The sequence below is a fragment of the Lagopus muta genome, chromosome 1 (assembly GCF_023343835.1).
Source record: "Lagopus muta isolate bLagMut1 chromosome 1, bLagMut1 primary, whole genome shotgun sequence".
NCBI classification, from domain to species: Eukaryota; Metazoa; Chordata; class Aves; order Galliformes; family Phasianidae; genus Lagopus; species Lagopus muta.
Genome location: NC_064433.1, coordinates 62,397,112 through 62,414,776, shown reverse-complemented (window position 1 = coordinate 62,414,776; position 17,665 = coordinate 62,397,112). Strand labels below are relative to the sequence as shown.

Sequence of the window (17,665 nt, the reverse complement as noted above, 5' to 3'; positions counted from 1 at the left end):
CTTTGTAGTACCAACACTTACTGTAGCATCTTATCACTTCATTGTGATTCAACCTGAAACACGAGTGTCCATTTGTACAGGTAGCTAGTTCTCACTTCAGATCTTTCAACTGTGACCTGAATCATGGTTGAAAATGTTTCTCCTCCAGGTATTTTGTCTAGTCTTCTTATAAAATGAGATCTTTCTCTTCTGTAAAATGAAATACCTACTTGTGTCACTTATTGTTGAAAACTGAAGGATTTTGGTTTTCAAAACTGGTTTAAGCTCAACAAATAATTTTGCCACATATTAACTTGTCTTTAGGAGTCAACAAAATTCTCATATTTTCTTATAAATAGGTAGGCTGCTACAAAAGTAATGCGTCCTATTATTTCCTTTCCAACTACAACAGCTAGAAAGAGTACAATAGCACCATTTTGATGAAGCAAATTTTCAGCTACAAAACAGAATTTTTCAACTATCAAATGTACAGCTGTGCGTTTTCACCAGCAACGAACAAGAGCCTGCAAGCTGTGATTATACAAAATCTGCACCAGCTGTGTGTGGCTATCCAGAATGTGGCTTGTCTTTCACATCAGTGTCACCACTGCTGAAACAAACCACCCACCTCACTGTGCTAAAATCCACTGTTTGGGTTCCATAAGCATTCAGCAAGCATTGATAAATGTTAATGGATGCAGTTTTTTCTACATTCAATGAGACACCTTGTCTTCATAGACACTTCAGTGTCATACACCATTTTGTCAGGCAGCCCCTCTGCTGCCATCCATCCCAAGGCAACAAAATCTAACAAAATGTTGATGGGAAGGTTCAACCTCTATGGCCATACCACCAATATCTGCCTGTGACATTGTGAGCCAACATAAGATAGGAGGCATTACTTTTAGAGCAAATATTGTGTGTATATATTTAATTTTATTTCAAATTGACATTTCATTACGATATTGAGGTATTTTATTTTTCAGTAAGATGACCGAGACCAACATAAAATATATTTTTGGGATTAAATGTTACCATTTCATTTTGTGCCAAATTAAATTCTCATACTTGTCACTTTGCAGAAGGGAGAAAAAGGGATGAGACTATACAGGTATAAGCACTGATTTAACTGTAGAAGGATATTAGCATTTATAACTCTGAATTAGAAGAAGTCTACTGAAGTTTCTCTGAGAAAAGCATGTTTGCAAAACAGTGTTTTTGTGTACTATTCCAGATATTAATTGCTGTATATTTATTGATAAAGTACTGCTTTTGTTAATGCTTGCATCAAGTTTAGCACTTCTTGTCCTTCTGTTGTGAAAGTTTCCATGAAAGTGTGTACTGCTACCATATTCTTTGACTGCTTAGAAACTCAGGATTCCTAAGGCACTCTTATCTTGTGTGAAATCAGTCCCAGAAAGGATGTCTACCCTAGCATTTTCCTTTACTATTCTCCTGCCCAGATACAGCAATCTGAACCAGGCGTATACCAGTGAATTCAGAGGAAGTCTTTCTGAGGAAAAAGTCTTTCTGAAACACGACAAAGTCGTCGAGCACTATGGTAGTGTCCTGGATCATTCTTCCATTTTGTCTCCTATGGAGACAACTTGAAAAGTTTCACCCTTGTTGGACTAAATCTCGATTGTTATCTATAAGCTTTCTAATCAAATATAATGTAGTGCACTTTAATGGAACCACCAATGTAGTTACTAATCACCTTAGGACTGTTATTTATAAGTTTACAAAATAGCAATTGTCTTAGGATTTAGCCTTGTAGGATGCTGCACTGTCATAATGCATGCCACAGACAATGAGAGCTCACTGCTTTGCATGGTTGATGTAGAGATGCTTTTAATCTGTATAGGAAGAAGGACAGGTATTCATGTGTATTTATGATTAATAATGGTTAAAAATTAATAAATTCATGTATATATTTGTTTAGTGAATTACTGTGACAGTATCATTTGAAAATAACTTTGTAGGCAGTATTAATTAATTCATACTTGTAAGGTAGGAGTCTTGTGTTATTCCTGGTTAATATTTACCTGCTCTCCAATCTTCAGCAAGTTGCTGCTTCACCTTAGTTTCCTCTTCAGGAAAATGGACACCACCTTGCTAAACTTATCTAGAGATAGCCTTGAGGTCTACCAGGAATATACTGATATTATAAGCTAGTGACAAATCTGTAAAAATCTGGTGTGAGACACTTGTGCTGAGGCATGTAGCCATCACCTTAGCAGAAGCACTGTGGTATTTGTCATTCCTAGAGGATGATATACAGTAATGTTGCTAGTGGGAGATCCAGAGGCTACAACTTATTTAGGTCAAAATCACTAATTGTTACCCAGTTGGAGAGGGTGGAAGGTGTTAGGAAGATGTTCAGGAAAGTGTAGATACAGCTGTAAGTTGAGGAAGAGACAATTAACAAAATTGAAATTAATGAATTAATGAAGTTAATCTTAAAAATCTAAACAGTGTTAAGCACTCCCAAAACTGACTTGTGATGCTGATCAATCCTTTTTAAGTCATATTAATAAAATGATAATGAGGAAAGTATTAGGGTTCTCACGTAATAAAGAAATATACAAAACCCAAAAACTAGAGGAACACTTTGATTAAGAGTTGACAGAGTTGAAAATTTTAGTCAGAATGCTACCAGACACAAGGAATGCTATACTACAGGAGAAATCACACTGAATGACCACAATGCTCTGAAGTGACACAGTTTATGCACTGAAATTGTAAAAGAGTTGATGAAGGTAATCACAGTACTGTTATCCATTTAACCATGCTGCAGGTATAGGCTGGGGTGGGGAGCACTGAGGGGGAAGCAAAATGCAGTAAGTATATCTAACAAGTAGGAAGGAAGGCAGTCAGGACTGTCTTAAAGCTGTTAGTTTGATCTCACTTGTATTTAAAGTTTTGTTTTAAAAAAAAATAAAGAGAATTTTTAAAGTCATGAGATAAAAGGAAAACTGAATAAAATGCAATGCTGATATATCAAAGGTAGATTTGCCAGACAACCTTAATGCCTGTGTGTAATGAGCACTCATCCTTTAAACAAAACATGGTAGAGATGATCTCCCTTAATATTTCTCAAGGGAAACAACTTGTTTAGATGAGAGTCATCAGAAGGTGACTAAGAGCCCAGTTTAAGCCCAGATGGCAACAGATACTGTGGAAAAGAGAGGTACCCATCTGCAAGTAAGCTTTTGTGGAACTTGTTTAATATTGTCCTTTGTGATAAAAGGGAAACTGATCCTGGGATGTTTCTTCCATCTCTACCAACACAAGTATCTTCATGCAGGCTTATCAGTAATGGTTGTCCACATTCAAGAAGTGCTTTCTGATTGAGACAGTGATTCAGTGGCACAGCTGAGTGTGCAACTGGCTGTTTGCTCTGTGAGGGCTTTTTTTGGGGGGGGAGGGGAAGTGGGTGGAGGAAGGCTGCCTACTTTTCTCACCTTGGCTTCTGCTTGCATAGTGAAGAGGAAGAAACTCCAGGGGTCCCAGAAGAGAAGAGAGACCCTATCTATTGAGAATCTTGAGCTTGCTCATTGTTTTGTTTAGGTTTCTATGAAAGAGCTTTCTAAAGCAGAAGATTTCTTTTCGAGTCTCTGAGACCTGGTCTGTGAATTTCTATTTCTGTGCTTCTTTAATCTTAAAAATTATGCACATTTGAGTGTTAGTAGTTTGGGTATGGCCTCTTGATGTGCTGTCTTGGTGACTTCTCTCCAGCTAGTTGGTAGCAAAATTTACTTGGCTTCTCTCATGATAAGATAAACTTTTTAGAAGCCTGTGGTTCTGGTGATCCTTGGTTCAGTTCCCATTCTGAACATATGTATTTCTTCCAGTCATGCTTACGAAATTTGAGATTGCACACACTGAGACTGTTGTTTCTCAGAGATCAAAATCTGAAAATAGATCACAGCAGAGAACATAAAATACTGCAGTTTAATTGTCTGATAAAGATCTGTCATTCTGAAGAAAAAAAAATCCCTGTAAGGAAGGATCTCTATCATGCAACACTGCAATGTTGCAAATGGAGGGTGAACGTTGGGCACCCTTCATAAGGAGATATTAGAATTACATGAATTAAAATGGTTTGTGTGGTGAATGTTTGCTTGTTGTTATGACAGAGCAATTCAGCAGTTACACCTCAACAGGCTGGGATGCTTCCCCAACTGGAGCACTTGGAGCTGTATACAAAAATAATGGAATTATTTTTAGTTTCAGACCATTTCCTACTTTTTATAAATCTTGTCCCAGCATATGTGAAATAAGTGTAAAGGACTCTGTAGCTGTGGTCTTGACTTTGAAAGATGCTGCCTATTACATCTGGGTTAATCCATTATGAAAAATGAAGAGAATAAATACTGAGGCATGTATGCAGGGGAAATGACGTAATAAGTAGCTGTAAATTGTTAAAACAGCTTTTTGTTCAGCATTTTGTTGATCTATGACATTTCTCATGGGAGACGATAAAACATTCAGATAACATGTTCATGTTGCAATGCATGAAGTAAATGCAGATATGCATGTTTTGATCCCTATCATAAAGGACTGAATCTTTGAAATAGTGCATGAAAGAAGTCGCCTCCAAACTGGGGTTCACAGGCTGTCAGTGAACAGAAACATCCCAGTTCAGTTTTGTAGTTTTACTGCTTAAATTTTTCAAACCTTGTCCTGACAAGCAATGAAATTAATATAAAGGAATCTGTAGATTCAGTCTCAACTTTGAAAGAAGCTGCTTATGTGTTGTCTAACAGATCTGGTTATAGCTACTTAGGTACCGTGCTCAGAAAGGTCAGTACTAACCTTGAATAGCCATATGGAGTGCTGAGCATTGCTGGTGCTGCTTTAAGGGTTAAATGTATGCTTTATTCTGTATTCATGTATGCACATATGAAAAATGAGTTGTCCCAGACAGTTCACTGAGCACCTCAGTTAAGTCTAAATGTATGGGACACCATTTCAAGTGCGGAAGGGTGAAGAAAGCTCGTTGGTGAGGATTAAGATCTCCATCTGTTAAGTTTGCACTGATGATAAAACACATGCTCCCAGTTGGAACAAGATGCATTAAAAGAGCAATTTCACTTCTACTGCCTAGCAACAATGTCATTGAGCACCTGCAATAGTTTAAACATTAAGCATAATTGGCTTTGCTTGACATAAATCTGTAGTTTTGTAAATAAGAGCAGTTGAGTTTCCATGTAATACCAATTAGCTATGAGGAATGCTTTGTTTGTTGAAGCCTGAAGCTTTGCAGAGGAAAGAGGGGGCTGTTAATGCTCAGCAGTAGTAGTCAGAAGATAGGTCCTGGATCAGACATTGCATAGACTTCATGTGTGTCCTTGTGCAAATTATTTAATCCAAGTCAGGTCCTCTGTCTGTGAAAGGAGTAATAACATTCTGAACTCTTTTTTGGTAAAGAACTCCGAGTGTGTCGGATTAAAATGTAATTTTACAGCATTAAACCAATCTCTGTGGGTCTGTGCTAGATATCTTTTTGCTTTCTGTTAGGTGGAACTACTAGTGCATCTGAAAAGCTTGTGCACATTTCCTAAAATTGCTGCTTTTCCGCCAGTTTCTGGAGAAAGAGGTGCCTGACCTGCTCGATATAAAAATCACTCTTGCTTAGTTTCTCATTCTTGTTCAGCGTCTGTGGGAAATCTGGGTAGGAAGGAGTCAGGAGAAGCCTTCCTCATGGTCCCAGAATTAATCCTTTTGGACTTCAGCTTGGTGTCAGTTTGCTGTAACATAAAGTAACATGCCTTGGCAGGGACAGACATAAGTGCCTTCCAGTGTGTTTGGAAAGACTGTTTTTATATAATTCTTTACAGTAAAAATAGGTTCGCAAGTCTCCTCACGGCGTATCTGCTCTAAATAGAATATGAATTACCTCTTCCTTTTTACCTTCCTGATCTGAAGCAATGCTCACTGAAGAAAGTATTATTCTGTTGGTTTAGTTCTTCAAATTATTCTAGCTTCAGTCTCCGCCTGTAACCTGAAGTATAGATTTCCTTAATTTAGAGAAAGTTGGTGGGGAAATTGACATCTGAACCTTATGAAGTCTACTAGTCCTGGTGCTGGCTTTTTAAATTTAGTTAATCAGTACTTATGCACAATGAGAGTTTAAACTAAAAAGAATTTATCTGGTAATGATTTTTCTGTATTTTGGAGATGCTTCATCTCTGCAGAGGACTGGATAACACACTAAGAATAACAAATCATGAAGGCAACTTGTGCTTTTTGTTGGGGATGTGCACACTCAGAAAATGAGCAGAAATTTTCTTAAAAGACTGTGTGACTGGCATATCTTCCTGCTTTTTTTTTTTTTTTTGTGGATGAAAACAAATAAGTATATATACAGTTTAATTGGAGGGTAGCCCACCTCTTTCCAAACACCATGGTTTTGTGTAGAGCCAAAATATGTCCATTCCAATAATGTAATACTCCCTTGAGAAAAAACACACATCTAGAAAATACTTCAGTTATTAAGTTTACAGTTTGGGGGTTATACTCCTTTCCTATTAGCTGTGGGAAACTCCTATTCAAATGCTTGCTGCACCACCTCTGGAATAGTTTAGTTTAGAGCAGTGAGTGGAAACTGAGTCTTCTATACACAGCAGGGTATCTCTGGGATGGAGGTTGAACGAAGGTGTGTTGGGTTTTTTGATACACTATTTTTACTTAATGAAAAATAATACAAAATGTTTTTTTAATTTTCAACTCAGAAAAAGAGATGCTTTGGCATCTAAACAAACAAACAAACAAACAAAAAAACCCACAAACCAACAACAACTAATAAAAAAACAATCTGTCAGAAAATAAACAAAGGAACAGAAGCCCTTAGCAGTCAACATTTGTCTTCCCTGCACTGTAGTCTGTGAAAGAGCATCTTTTGAAAACAGATCCTGAATGTTTTCCTTGTCTTGTCTTGTGAACTTCAGAAGATCTCAGGTTGAGGATGGTAGTTATAGGAGTGCTTTAAAAGAGCACAGCAAGTTTTCTCAGCTTTGCTGTAGGGATGGTCAATGAATGCAGTATGTAAATGCTGTCTACTTGGCTAGCTGGCAGAAAGAGGATACCTTTGAAACAAACAAACAAACAAAAATCTCAAATTCAAAAGCAATTTTAAGTAGTAACCAAAGGTTAGCAGAAGGTGTTGCTTGAAAGCTAATCCAGCACTGTGCGCAACTCTGCATTTCTCTACGTTGTCTTAGAGTTCTCTTGTTGTCTTGAAATTGTTAGTTTTAAAACGTTCAGTATATCATGTGAAAAATATACAAACCTGAGATAATTTAATAACTTGCTGACAGATGATAACCTCTTCAACAAGCTTTGTCACTGCTTATAAAGAGTTGTCACTTCATAGAAATGCTTTTAAAGCTTAAACTCTTTGTAAAGTAAACTTTAATGTTCGAATGCTGTATAAAACTTTAAACACCAAAAGTTCTGCATATATTTTCTATGAAAAAGAGCAAGGGAATGTTCACCACTTTAAGGAGGACTCTTCAACGCAGAGATCCAAATATATAAATTATACAGATTTTGTAAAAATAAGTAAAAAGCTTTAATAACAGAGCAACAAACCATACCAGGGAGACAAAGTGATTATTAGTGATTTGAAAATAATGTTGTTGTGTTGTGGGAAATCTTTTTGTTGTTATTTGGAATAGGAGATACTAGTTTATCGAGTATGTGAGAGTGGATGGAGGTCTTCTCTGTTACAACATACAGAGGCTTTAAAATAAAATAGAATAAAAATAAAAGTAAATACACTGGCATAGAGGGAACACCTATCTCATACACTGCTTGTAGTTCAAAAATTGCACATAAGAAGGTATTCCTGAAGCACTGGTTGAAATGGTTGTAGGGTATAGCTTAGTTAAACCCAGTTTTTTGTGTTTTCTTTTTCCCAGTTCCAAAGTGAATTACCAGTTGATCGATTATTGCTTTTGTGAAGTTAGTTCACCTGGTTAATGGCTTGGGTGAACTGTTTTCTCCTCAGATTTTTGTAATGTCAAGATAGTTAACTAAATCATCGCGATTTTGTTTTAGTTCTTTCCCGCAGTTTGCATTTTCAAGCTATGTTCCTATGCAGCTGGTGGTTGTTACACCTAACTTTCCACATTCTTTAGAAAACTACATTCTCACTTTCTTTCTTCAAGCCTTTTAAGATGCAGTGAGTTCCAAATAATCACTTGCACAGATGCTCATAAATTTTTTTTTTGAGATTCTCATACAGTTCCAAGGCGGGCTCAGGCATGTAGATCCTTCAGAAATGCTCAGAGAGAGTGGCCCAATTTAAATTATCTATTGAATGCTGAAACACAAATTGCACATGAAATCCCCAAGCTTCAGGGGTCTCTGGCAGGTCACATCCTACCAGTCACTCAAACATTTAGTCAGTGCTACCCCCGTGCACCTATGAAACTGAGGCTGTTTGACACCTCTGAGAATATTTCTCATGTTAGATCTGTTGTAAATGAGCACATGGTCCAGAATAATTAATGGTAACACTTCAGTCCTTTTTTGACAGAGTTGTGTTTCTTATGCAGTTTGCGCTGGTCTGTCTATTTAACTGCAACCAGCCATGCCTGAAAGACAGGAAAGAACAAGACGGACAAGTGTGTCAGTAAGTGAACCTCTTTTCTGTAATTAGAAATGCACAGGGAATAAATTATTCTCCAATTCAAGCTGTCCAGCTCACACTAATAATAACAACCCAAGAAGCAATCTGTTTACAAAAATTAAAACTGAATTTGTGAGATTCTACTGCAAGACGGGTTTTGCCATGTAGTCCTGTTCTGGTTTATCCCACTTATGGGTCTCTGTCTAGGCATTACAAGTGGTTCAGTCTGGACTGCATGGTGATTTCGTGCACGTGGTTTCTATCATGTAAGAGTAGCTAAAACTGCTTTAATCGGAGCTTGTTGCAGCATCTCGGGACCAAACTCATACTGCTAAGTGAGTAAAAGGTAAGGAACAAATGCTACAGAAGAAAAGTATAAGGAATTTGTTCAAAGACTTTTTTTTTTTTTTAAGCCTGAGGACACCTCTTAATACTACTGCATTCAGTCATCTTTCAACTTGCATTGGCAAAGCTTTCTCTGTAGAGGTACTGGGAAGGAACCTAGCAATGGCTTGGCTTTTGGGTTATCTTTGTTTCCCTAACTATAATTTCTCTGAGCTCATTTGTATCCCTAATGGATAAAGATTTCATATAAATTATCCTGAGGTAGATCTGACAGTTCTCAAACCATGGTCATACTAAAATTGGAGGAATCAGATGGGTTCAGAAGAATCTGCTTTAGCCATAAGGCACAGCCACAAAACTAATGGCCAAACTCTTCCTTCTCTGGCTTCTGGATAAGAGAGTGTTGACAGGATCTTGAAATTTGGGGCCCCAAAGAGATTTGATGGACTCAAAATGTTTCTGAGCTTTTTTCCTAAACTTTTGTTTCCCTTAATTTTGGTTATTATCTAATTGTAGCACCTGATTAAGATGCAAAAAGCTGAATGCTGGAAAGTGCAGAGCACTCTTACTTGACTTCAGCTTGGCTTGAAGTGGCAATGTCATTCCTTGAGAGCAGATGAGGTACCGGAAAGTTGCCTTTCCAGCAGACAGCCTGAAAATGAGAATGCGCAGTCTCCATTTTAAAACTGGGAAAGTAATCAGGTCTTGGGATTAGATGTGTTACTTATGCACCTTTAGAGCCAAAAGCTATAAAGAAACTGCTCAGAATTCGAGCAGCTGTCATAAAGCATCTCTGACATTTTTAAGCAATCTCAGATCTTTGGATGAAGAGTCATGATAGTAACTCATATTTTTGGAATGCTGAAACATACACAATGAATTCTCTCTGTCAGTCAACATGCTTCAGAAGAGAGTATTGACTACAAGAAGTCAGACTAACAGGTATTATTTTTTGTATTATTATTATTGAATCACAACAAATCACTTGAGCCATTTCGTTCTTCATACGAAGCACATGCATTATGGTCAGTTGCTGATCCGATAGTACAGATGAGATCCTGGGGAGAAAACAAAAGCTGTCTAAGGCTTATCTGGCATAGTTATGTATTTACATCACTTCAAACCAAGTAGAACAAGCTTGAAGAGTCACTGGACAGTAATTCAGAGTACCTAATTAATTTAATTGCAAACCATGAAATTCTCAAATTAATTTATTATTCAAATATATTCATGCATTTCCCTCCCCCAGGGCATCTTCCCTTAAAAAAAAAAAAAAAAACCTTGCCTTTTCAGTGCGGTTCAGTTTGTGAATGTCTGAAATGCGAACAAAAGAATAGCGGTGCTATGTCAGCCCCATGATCCTTGTAGCAGGCTGTGAGGAAGATGCACAAGGGAGAACACGATGGCCTGCTTGTGCTCTGTGCAGCATTCAGGCTGAAGGAGTTACCCCCAAGTTCTGTGTTTCTGGTCATCATCTTACCATTTATGTAACTAAACGTTATATTGATGATAATTGTACCTTATATAATTTTCAAGTTGATTGTGTTCCAGTGCAATGTGCTGCTTACTATTCAGATTTGTTTTCAGTATCTCTCTGTTAGCTACCTGTGCTCTTGTGGTTTCTATACTTTTTTTTTTTTTCCTTGAAGTCAGCTGTGGCCAAACCTCATCACTGCTCAGACTTCTAAAGCAGTAGGAATCGCAGAGAAGAAGAGAGAATGCACAAATTGTTTACTTTCACTCCTCAAATATTGTTTTGTATGAGTAATTGCTGCCTTCCCACAGCTTTTTAGCTCAATGCCTAACATCAACTAATAGAAGAATGTGGGGATAGAGGAAGGACCTGGGGTACTGGGGAGGGGGATTCTTTTTCACAGTCTTCTGCTGCAGAAAAAATAGAACTTTCGAGGTCTGCACAGAAGAGACATAGGTGATTTATAATTTGATTTTGAACTACTGATAGGAAAATCCTTCCATGGGAAAATGTCATGATCTCATTCCTTTTTGACATAGAAATAAGCAAAGCAATTGTTACTTTTTTTTTTTTTTTTGGATGGCAGATCTGACCTTCAGTCACATGGCACAGTAAGTAAGTATAAGTTGATGCTAACACCTCAGCTTGCTACACCTTTATGTGAACTCAAACCTCTCATTCAACCTGACCTCAAAATAGGACATGAATCCTGGTGGATTTTTTGTTTTCCTTTCCTTGATTTGTCCAGTTTTCATCCCACCAGTGCCCTCAAACCTTTGATTTGGAGAGCACCCCATGGCATTGTAGGTGTTCTCTTGTTACTCTGGCTCCTTTGGATGCTTTTGACTGGCAGCTGTTCAGCGGTCTGGTGCCAACATCCCTGTTCCTTCTCACCCGTACTCTCACCTGTTATGGCACTGGGGTCTTTTCCATTTGCCGCACTGCACACCAAGCTCCAGTCCAGAATTCCTGCACACCTCAGGAGAAGCAGTTCTGCTTTCTGGCTCCCTCCCAGATCTGTCACCCAGCCTCGCTCCATGATGCATTATTAAGCGTGCAGCAGGCGCCAAGTGAATTTGGTGGAAACCGTATTCAAAGAGTATTTCTCTCTCAGTGCCTGTGGGCTGCTGCTCCCCTGCTCTCTAGTTTGCTTCTGTACATGCAGGTGTGCGTGTTTGCGTCTGTGTGCACTGGAGGTTTGGCTACTGTGGGAGCCATCACTTGCTGTGTCCTTGCACACACTCTGCTCTTTGTCAATTCTGCTGCTTTTTCTATCTGCCAGCTAGATGATGTCTGCATTGCATTCAAGGAACAGTGAGGACATCCAGTGGTCACATGGGTTAAAATTAATTACTCCAGATCCTGTCAGCAAGATCAGATTTCCAAGCTTTCTTGTTTTTTCAGCGTTTGACTTGTTTTTCATCATAGCTCATTATGCTGTAAAGTGCCTGACAGAAGGTTGGGATGACTTCTTTCTCTCTTGTCTTTTCCTTTACTCACCCTCCCCCCCACCCCCCATGTTGTTTCATACCTATCAGCAACTGAAATCAGGAAATTGGGTCTTTCTTAGAAGAAAATGTGGGTATCTTTTAATTGCATTTCAAATGAAGAATTTGGGAGAAATAGCAAGGGAAATATTGGCTATTATTCTGAATGCACAACACTGGAATAAGAAGTAAATATGTTTTCTGTTAGGTGGATAGACACTCTTCAAAAAAAAAGTTTCAATGAGAAATAATCACAACTTGAACTTTTTATACAACTTTTTCAATTTATCTCATACAAAATTCATGTGTACCTTGGTTCATCCTGGAGTCTGTAATGAGTCTGAGAGGAGCTGTCTCGCTCTCTTTTCTGAATGTGCTGGTGATCAAATTCAGTCACTTAGCTGGTGCCATTTCGGGAGCTCCTAATCTTCTAGTTAGCATCGGAACAGCAAAATGTCTATCTGCTGCACATCAGTGTAGCCAACTTTGATGCTCCCTAGTTTGGTGCAGATATGTGAAAAAAGGAATATGAACCCTCTAGGAATAAAGAGAGCGTATGGAAATCTAATTTCATTTCTTTTTTGTTATTATGGTTAGAATAAAAGAAATATTACATAAAATAATCTTATAATATAATCCTCTTAGCTCACCTGATTCGAGAAACACTGGGTTTTTGTTGTTGCCGAACTACAAATTAATTTAAATTAAATCTGATTGCTCCTGTGCAGTTTTTTTTTTTTTTTTTTTTTTTTTTCCACATTGAGATAAAATTTGTGGAAGCTTTGGGAGAAATTCTTGTAGAGGTCACCGGCCTAATCATAAAATGTCTTTAAAATTTTTATGGTCCTTTAATAGAGTGCTATTGGATAATTCCTCCAGGAAAAGATCTAGCTCTGTAATAAACCCTTGTGAAGGAATACTGCAGCTTTGGTACAGCTCTCAACAACTCTTTTCCCCAGATTTGCATGCAGTACCTAAGTGCAGTGACCAGTACAAATTCCTTAAACGTTTGCAAAAATATAATGCTCAAATTAAGCAAGAGAAGTGCAATGGATTTAAAATATTACAATGACAAAAGATTATGACAATTTAAATTAGGAAAATCCTTATAAGGAAAAAAGCATTTATATAAATGCATCTGACAGCTGAGCATGTTTCATTAAGTTACGTCTGCTTTATTCATGAAATGACAGTTGGCTCCTGCCAGTGTATCATGATGGTCAAATTTCATAAATCCTTAATCCTACCTGGGTAATGGAGGCGGCAGGAATGCCAGACTGAAAAACCTGTGTTGCTCTCTCCTTTTGTGTTCTTCTTTGCCCATATTCTCCCAGGAAAATTAATCTTCAAAACTTGGAACAAACATCATGTGGCAAATTATGGCCACATGTGAATTTGTATATGTAAAATGTATGTTCATACCTACCCCGATTCCTAAAAATGAGGCTCTTTTCATGACCACTCTGTACCTTATGTTGTTCGATGGACATCTGCTCAACACTGAACATTCTTACTGATACCCAGCTTTGCAACAAACGTATTTCTAAGGACAGAATAAATGCTGTGTATGTGTTTTTTTACACATCACTGTCAGTAGTATATTGACCATTCTTCTCTATTTTCAAAAAAAAAAAACAAACCAAACCAAACAAAAAGGCATTGTAGGACATGTGGAGGGGTGGTCAGGAAGTGTCAGGGCTGTACATCCTGAGTAGCCGTTCGTCCATCAGCTCAGAAGCAGAGCTCAGTTCTGTGAGGCAACTCACCTGTTTCCTCCTCCGCTTCTTTCTGAGGGAGCTGCTGCTTACACTTAACATCTCCAAACAACCTACAGTAATATGCATTTGAAGTTCTGCCAAAGGAAAGTGTAACAGCGTTTGACAGTAGCGGATATTGTGAAGATGGGAAGGTTTTTTTGTTTGTTTTTTCATTTCTTGAGATGAGCCTTTCCGTTTTTGCTTGAAGTTTTGCTTGATTAATGCATTCATTAAAGAGAAGTGACGGTAATGATTAAACAAAAACATCTTTAAAATGCAGAGTTCATTTCAACCCATTTGGTTTTGTTGCACACAAATTGGATTGGCATTGCATCCTGCACAGCAGGTACTCCACTTGAAATCAAAGACAGATGCTTTTATAGGATTAGAAAGGATATCTTGAGGGGTGGAGGAAGAGACTGAGGTGGGGGGGGTTTGTTACTTTCTCTTTTTTATTGTGCTTCTTAGTAAAAATGCTAAATGAATAGTGATAATACTGCTGTTTTGTCTGCCTTGAGAACTAATAATACTGTTTGCTTACAATTAAAAGGAAATAAAAGCTCCATTGTAACTTGAATTGTTAACAAATCAAGAATACTTAATTGAGAATCTTTTGCTCATAAATAGCTAATGGCACCTGCATCTATTTGAATCGTAATGCTAAATATCTCTGAATGAAAATAAATGTTTGACTGCTGAGTCATATCAGGAAGCCACATTAAATACTTATTATTAATATTATTACTATTATTATCCTGCAGCGTACATATCTTTAAGAGATTCACAGAGAGTTTATCCTTGTACGTGCTCAAACAGAAACTCACAAAGGAGCTGCAACATGCAGGGGATGGTAGTTGGTTATGATAAATACAACCAGTGCACATCTCTTGAGTGGATGATCTCAAAGAGCGTGTCGCATGCAGAAGTGCTGAAGGTGCTGATCCTCCTCAGATGCCCTCTGGCCAGTTGACTAAGGAAGCCAAAAGAGGGACAGGCCTTGGCTCAGTTCTACAATTATGGTGGTACCTTCCATTTAAAATGCCAATTTGGCTGGATATCACCCTGAGCATCCAGTGCCTATTAGTAAACTACAAGCAGCTTTTGATGCAGAACATCTTGATACTGCTTGGCGTGTAAAATGATCACATCATACTACGTTGACTTTGGTCCCCAGAACTGGAGTATGTATGTTCCCAGTATTCTGATATGCCTAATCTTCCAATATTTCTGCACATTATAGCTTTTCAAGTAATGACTACTACAGTTAGTTAGCGCTGTTCGCTACTTTCCACATAGCCATAAATACGCAACAGAATGGACTTCCAAAACACATCATATTTAGTCCCTTTCTAAAGATGGTTTGAAGAGCTGCTTCTGCCTCCTGGCACCACAAAGCATGAAAAAATGGATTTTACCATTATACGCATACACACATATATACATATATTTATAAATCTTTTTTTTTCTTTTTTTTACACCTATATTACCTTCAGTCAAATCTTAGCCTGGGCAGTAAATAACAGAACTGAAAGGAGAAGCAGCTTTCTGGGAAAATCTATTTTTTTTTCTTATTTTTGCAATGTTGTTAATTTCCTTACATGTACGAAGATTTTGATTACATTCAGAGTTCACTTCTGTGTGTTATTCAAATACAACAGATGGAGTTTTGTTAACCCCCAGCAATTTGTTGTTGCATTTTGAAACAATAAAGAAAGAAACACTGGGAAATAAGAGAGAAATACCACATACTCCAAGCAATTCAAATTTTTATTCACTTAATTTCTTTTGACAATATTTTATCAAGTACTTTGAGTTTCATCTCAGTTGTTACTATCAGTTACTTCAAGATTATGAGAATCATGACTGCAATGGACTCCTGTTTGGGCTTTAATTCCTGGTTTCCTTTTGCCTGACTTAGAAAAGCCTTCAGAGAGGGTCTGAGATGTGCCTAATATAATTTGCATGAGTATGGTGTGACCGACATGATTTTTTCAACTGTGGAGTCCTAAAATTCCCTTATAGGGCTTGTATTTGTATTCTAATAGTTAATTTTTTCACATTTCTTACATTATCTCTTTAATGCATATGGTTTATCTAAGCTAAGAACTACATTTTGATTTTGTTGATCATATCATAATAAGGAATAGCATTTTGTCATTCATTATTTCACTGCTGCAGAAATACTCTTATTCTGCAAATTATAATTATAGCCCAAGACTCTTTCCTGACTTTACTTACAAAACTGATCTCTATCATTTATTTTTCTCATTATTTTTTTAGTTTTGTTTTTTTTCCCCCTTTTTTTAATTTTGTCGAGCACTAAAATTCTTTATCTATGTTCCATATGAATGTTAAAATGAATTCTGGACTAGGTTATTTTATTTTTGTCTATTTTTAAGAATAAAGGATCAGTCTTAACCTATATAGCTCAAATGGTGTGGACCAGGGGAATAAATCAGTCAGCTTTATATTTTTGCTTGTCCTACTTGAGAAACAAACTTTGTCACTTAACGCTCTTTCACAGTGATTCTTACATTCAGTTGTTAAATCAAACTCCAGACTCCCAAGGAATGTGTTGATTCTTAGAAATGAATAGAAAATAAAAAATTGAGGCCAGGAATTGTAGAGGTAGATTTTCTATCCTTAGGAGACAATGAAGATCAACATTTTTGCATAAGAAGAATCAGGTTGCTTTTTCTGCTCCTGTTATTAGTATATAAGCTATTTAAGTGGTTGAGATTTTCACAAACTCTGTAATAAATGAATGTTTTCCATTGAACTTTTGAGAGAGATGCATTCTTTTAAATTAATGAACAGAGAAACAGTTTGCTTACTCAAGAGCAGTATCCCCATTAAGAAAAGATGTGGTATTTATCATGAAGCAATCAACTTAATTGCCTTCGATTATGAATTTGGCTTGGATTTTTGGGTTTCCGCCACCACGGTTTTTAATAGCACAAATGAATTTTTCATAGAATGAGAATGAAAATAAGTTCAAAAATTATGAATTCAAAGATGAATTTTTCCACTGTGCATTCTTCTGGACTCCTGCTGGAAATCACTGAGTCAGATGTTGTTATTGCTTGTCAGAAGAACCATCCAGATGGGAAGTCTTTCTGTGTTAGCAGAGGCTGTAGGAATGCAGTAACAGGGAAACAATCCTGAGGTCTTCCAAAGGCAAATACAAGAGGCATGTGATCAACCTTGCATGGGGACTTGAGGACTTTTACTTCTGTGTGGTTTCAGTACTAGCTCAAATATTTATACAGTCATAGTACAGTATAGATGCCCCTGATCCACATAACTTTTCAAGCTTATTTTCTCCATTGTAGCATGGAGTCAACATCAGGTGGGGCAACTCACTTCTTGTCATTTTGGAAACAGGCCACTTCAGATCCACAACTGAGAAGATACACATTGTTTATATGCACAGTTAGTGAAATGGAGGTGAAAGATTCGGGGGATTTCCATTTTCAGAAGTACATTTCTTCCTTTCCTCTCTTTCTTTCCAATCCCTTCTGCATGAGAACCATGTGCTTCCTGCTTAGTGGATCTGAGCTCTTACTGTTTGCAAAAATATTAAATCTGAGGGCAGCAGTGAGGTGGGGTTAGCTTCTTCTCCCAGGTAACAGTGATGGTTACAAGAAGGAATGGCCTCAAATTTTGCTAGGGGAAGTTCAGGTTGGATATTAGAAAAAAATTCTTCTCAGAAAGAGGGGTGAGGTTGGAACAGGCTGCCAAGGGAAGTGGTGGGGTCACTGTCTCTGGGGGTGTTTAAGGAAAGAGTGGATGTAGTGCTTATTGACATGGGTTAAGGAGTAATATTGGAGGTAGATGGATGGTTGGACTGGATGATCTTAGAGGTCTTTTCTATGAAAATAGTGATTTAACACAGCTCCATGGTAAATAAAAAAACTACCTAACAAGATTTGAGATGCAAAGTACACTTCATTTACTGCATAGAGGGTTAAACACTCATACAGGA

General features: G+C 37.5%; 1 protein-coding gene across 2 annotated transcripts in view; it reads left to right on the top strand.

The window, feature by feature from the left end:
• SLC15A5 (solute carrier family 15 member 5) overlaps positions 1 to 1,915 on the top strand; it is a 30,664-nt gene extending 28,749 nt beyond the window's left edge. For both annotated transcript variants that reach the window (XM_048933999.1, XM_048933998.1), the window contains exon 10: positions 1,443 to 1,915. In XM_048933999.1, the coding sequence (XP_048789956.1) occupies positions 1,443 to 1,590 (148 nt within the window). In that variant the 3' untranslated portion in view covers positions 1,591 to 1,915. The remainder of the gene's footprint in view (positions 1 to 1,442) is intronic.
• The last annotated feature ends 15,750 nt before the right edge of the window (positions 1,916 to 17,665 follow it).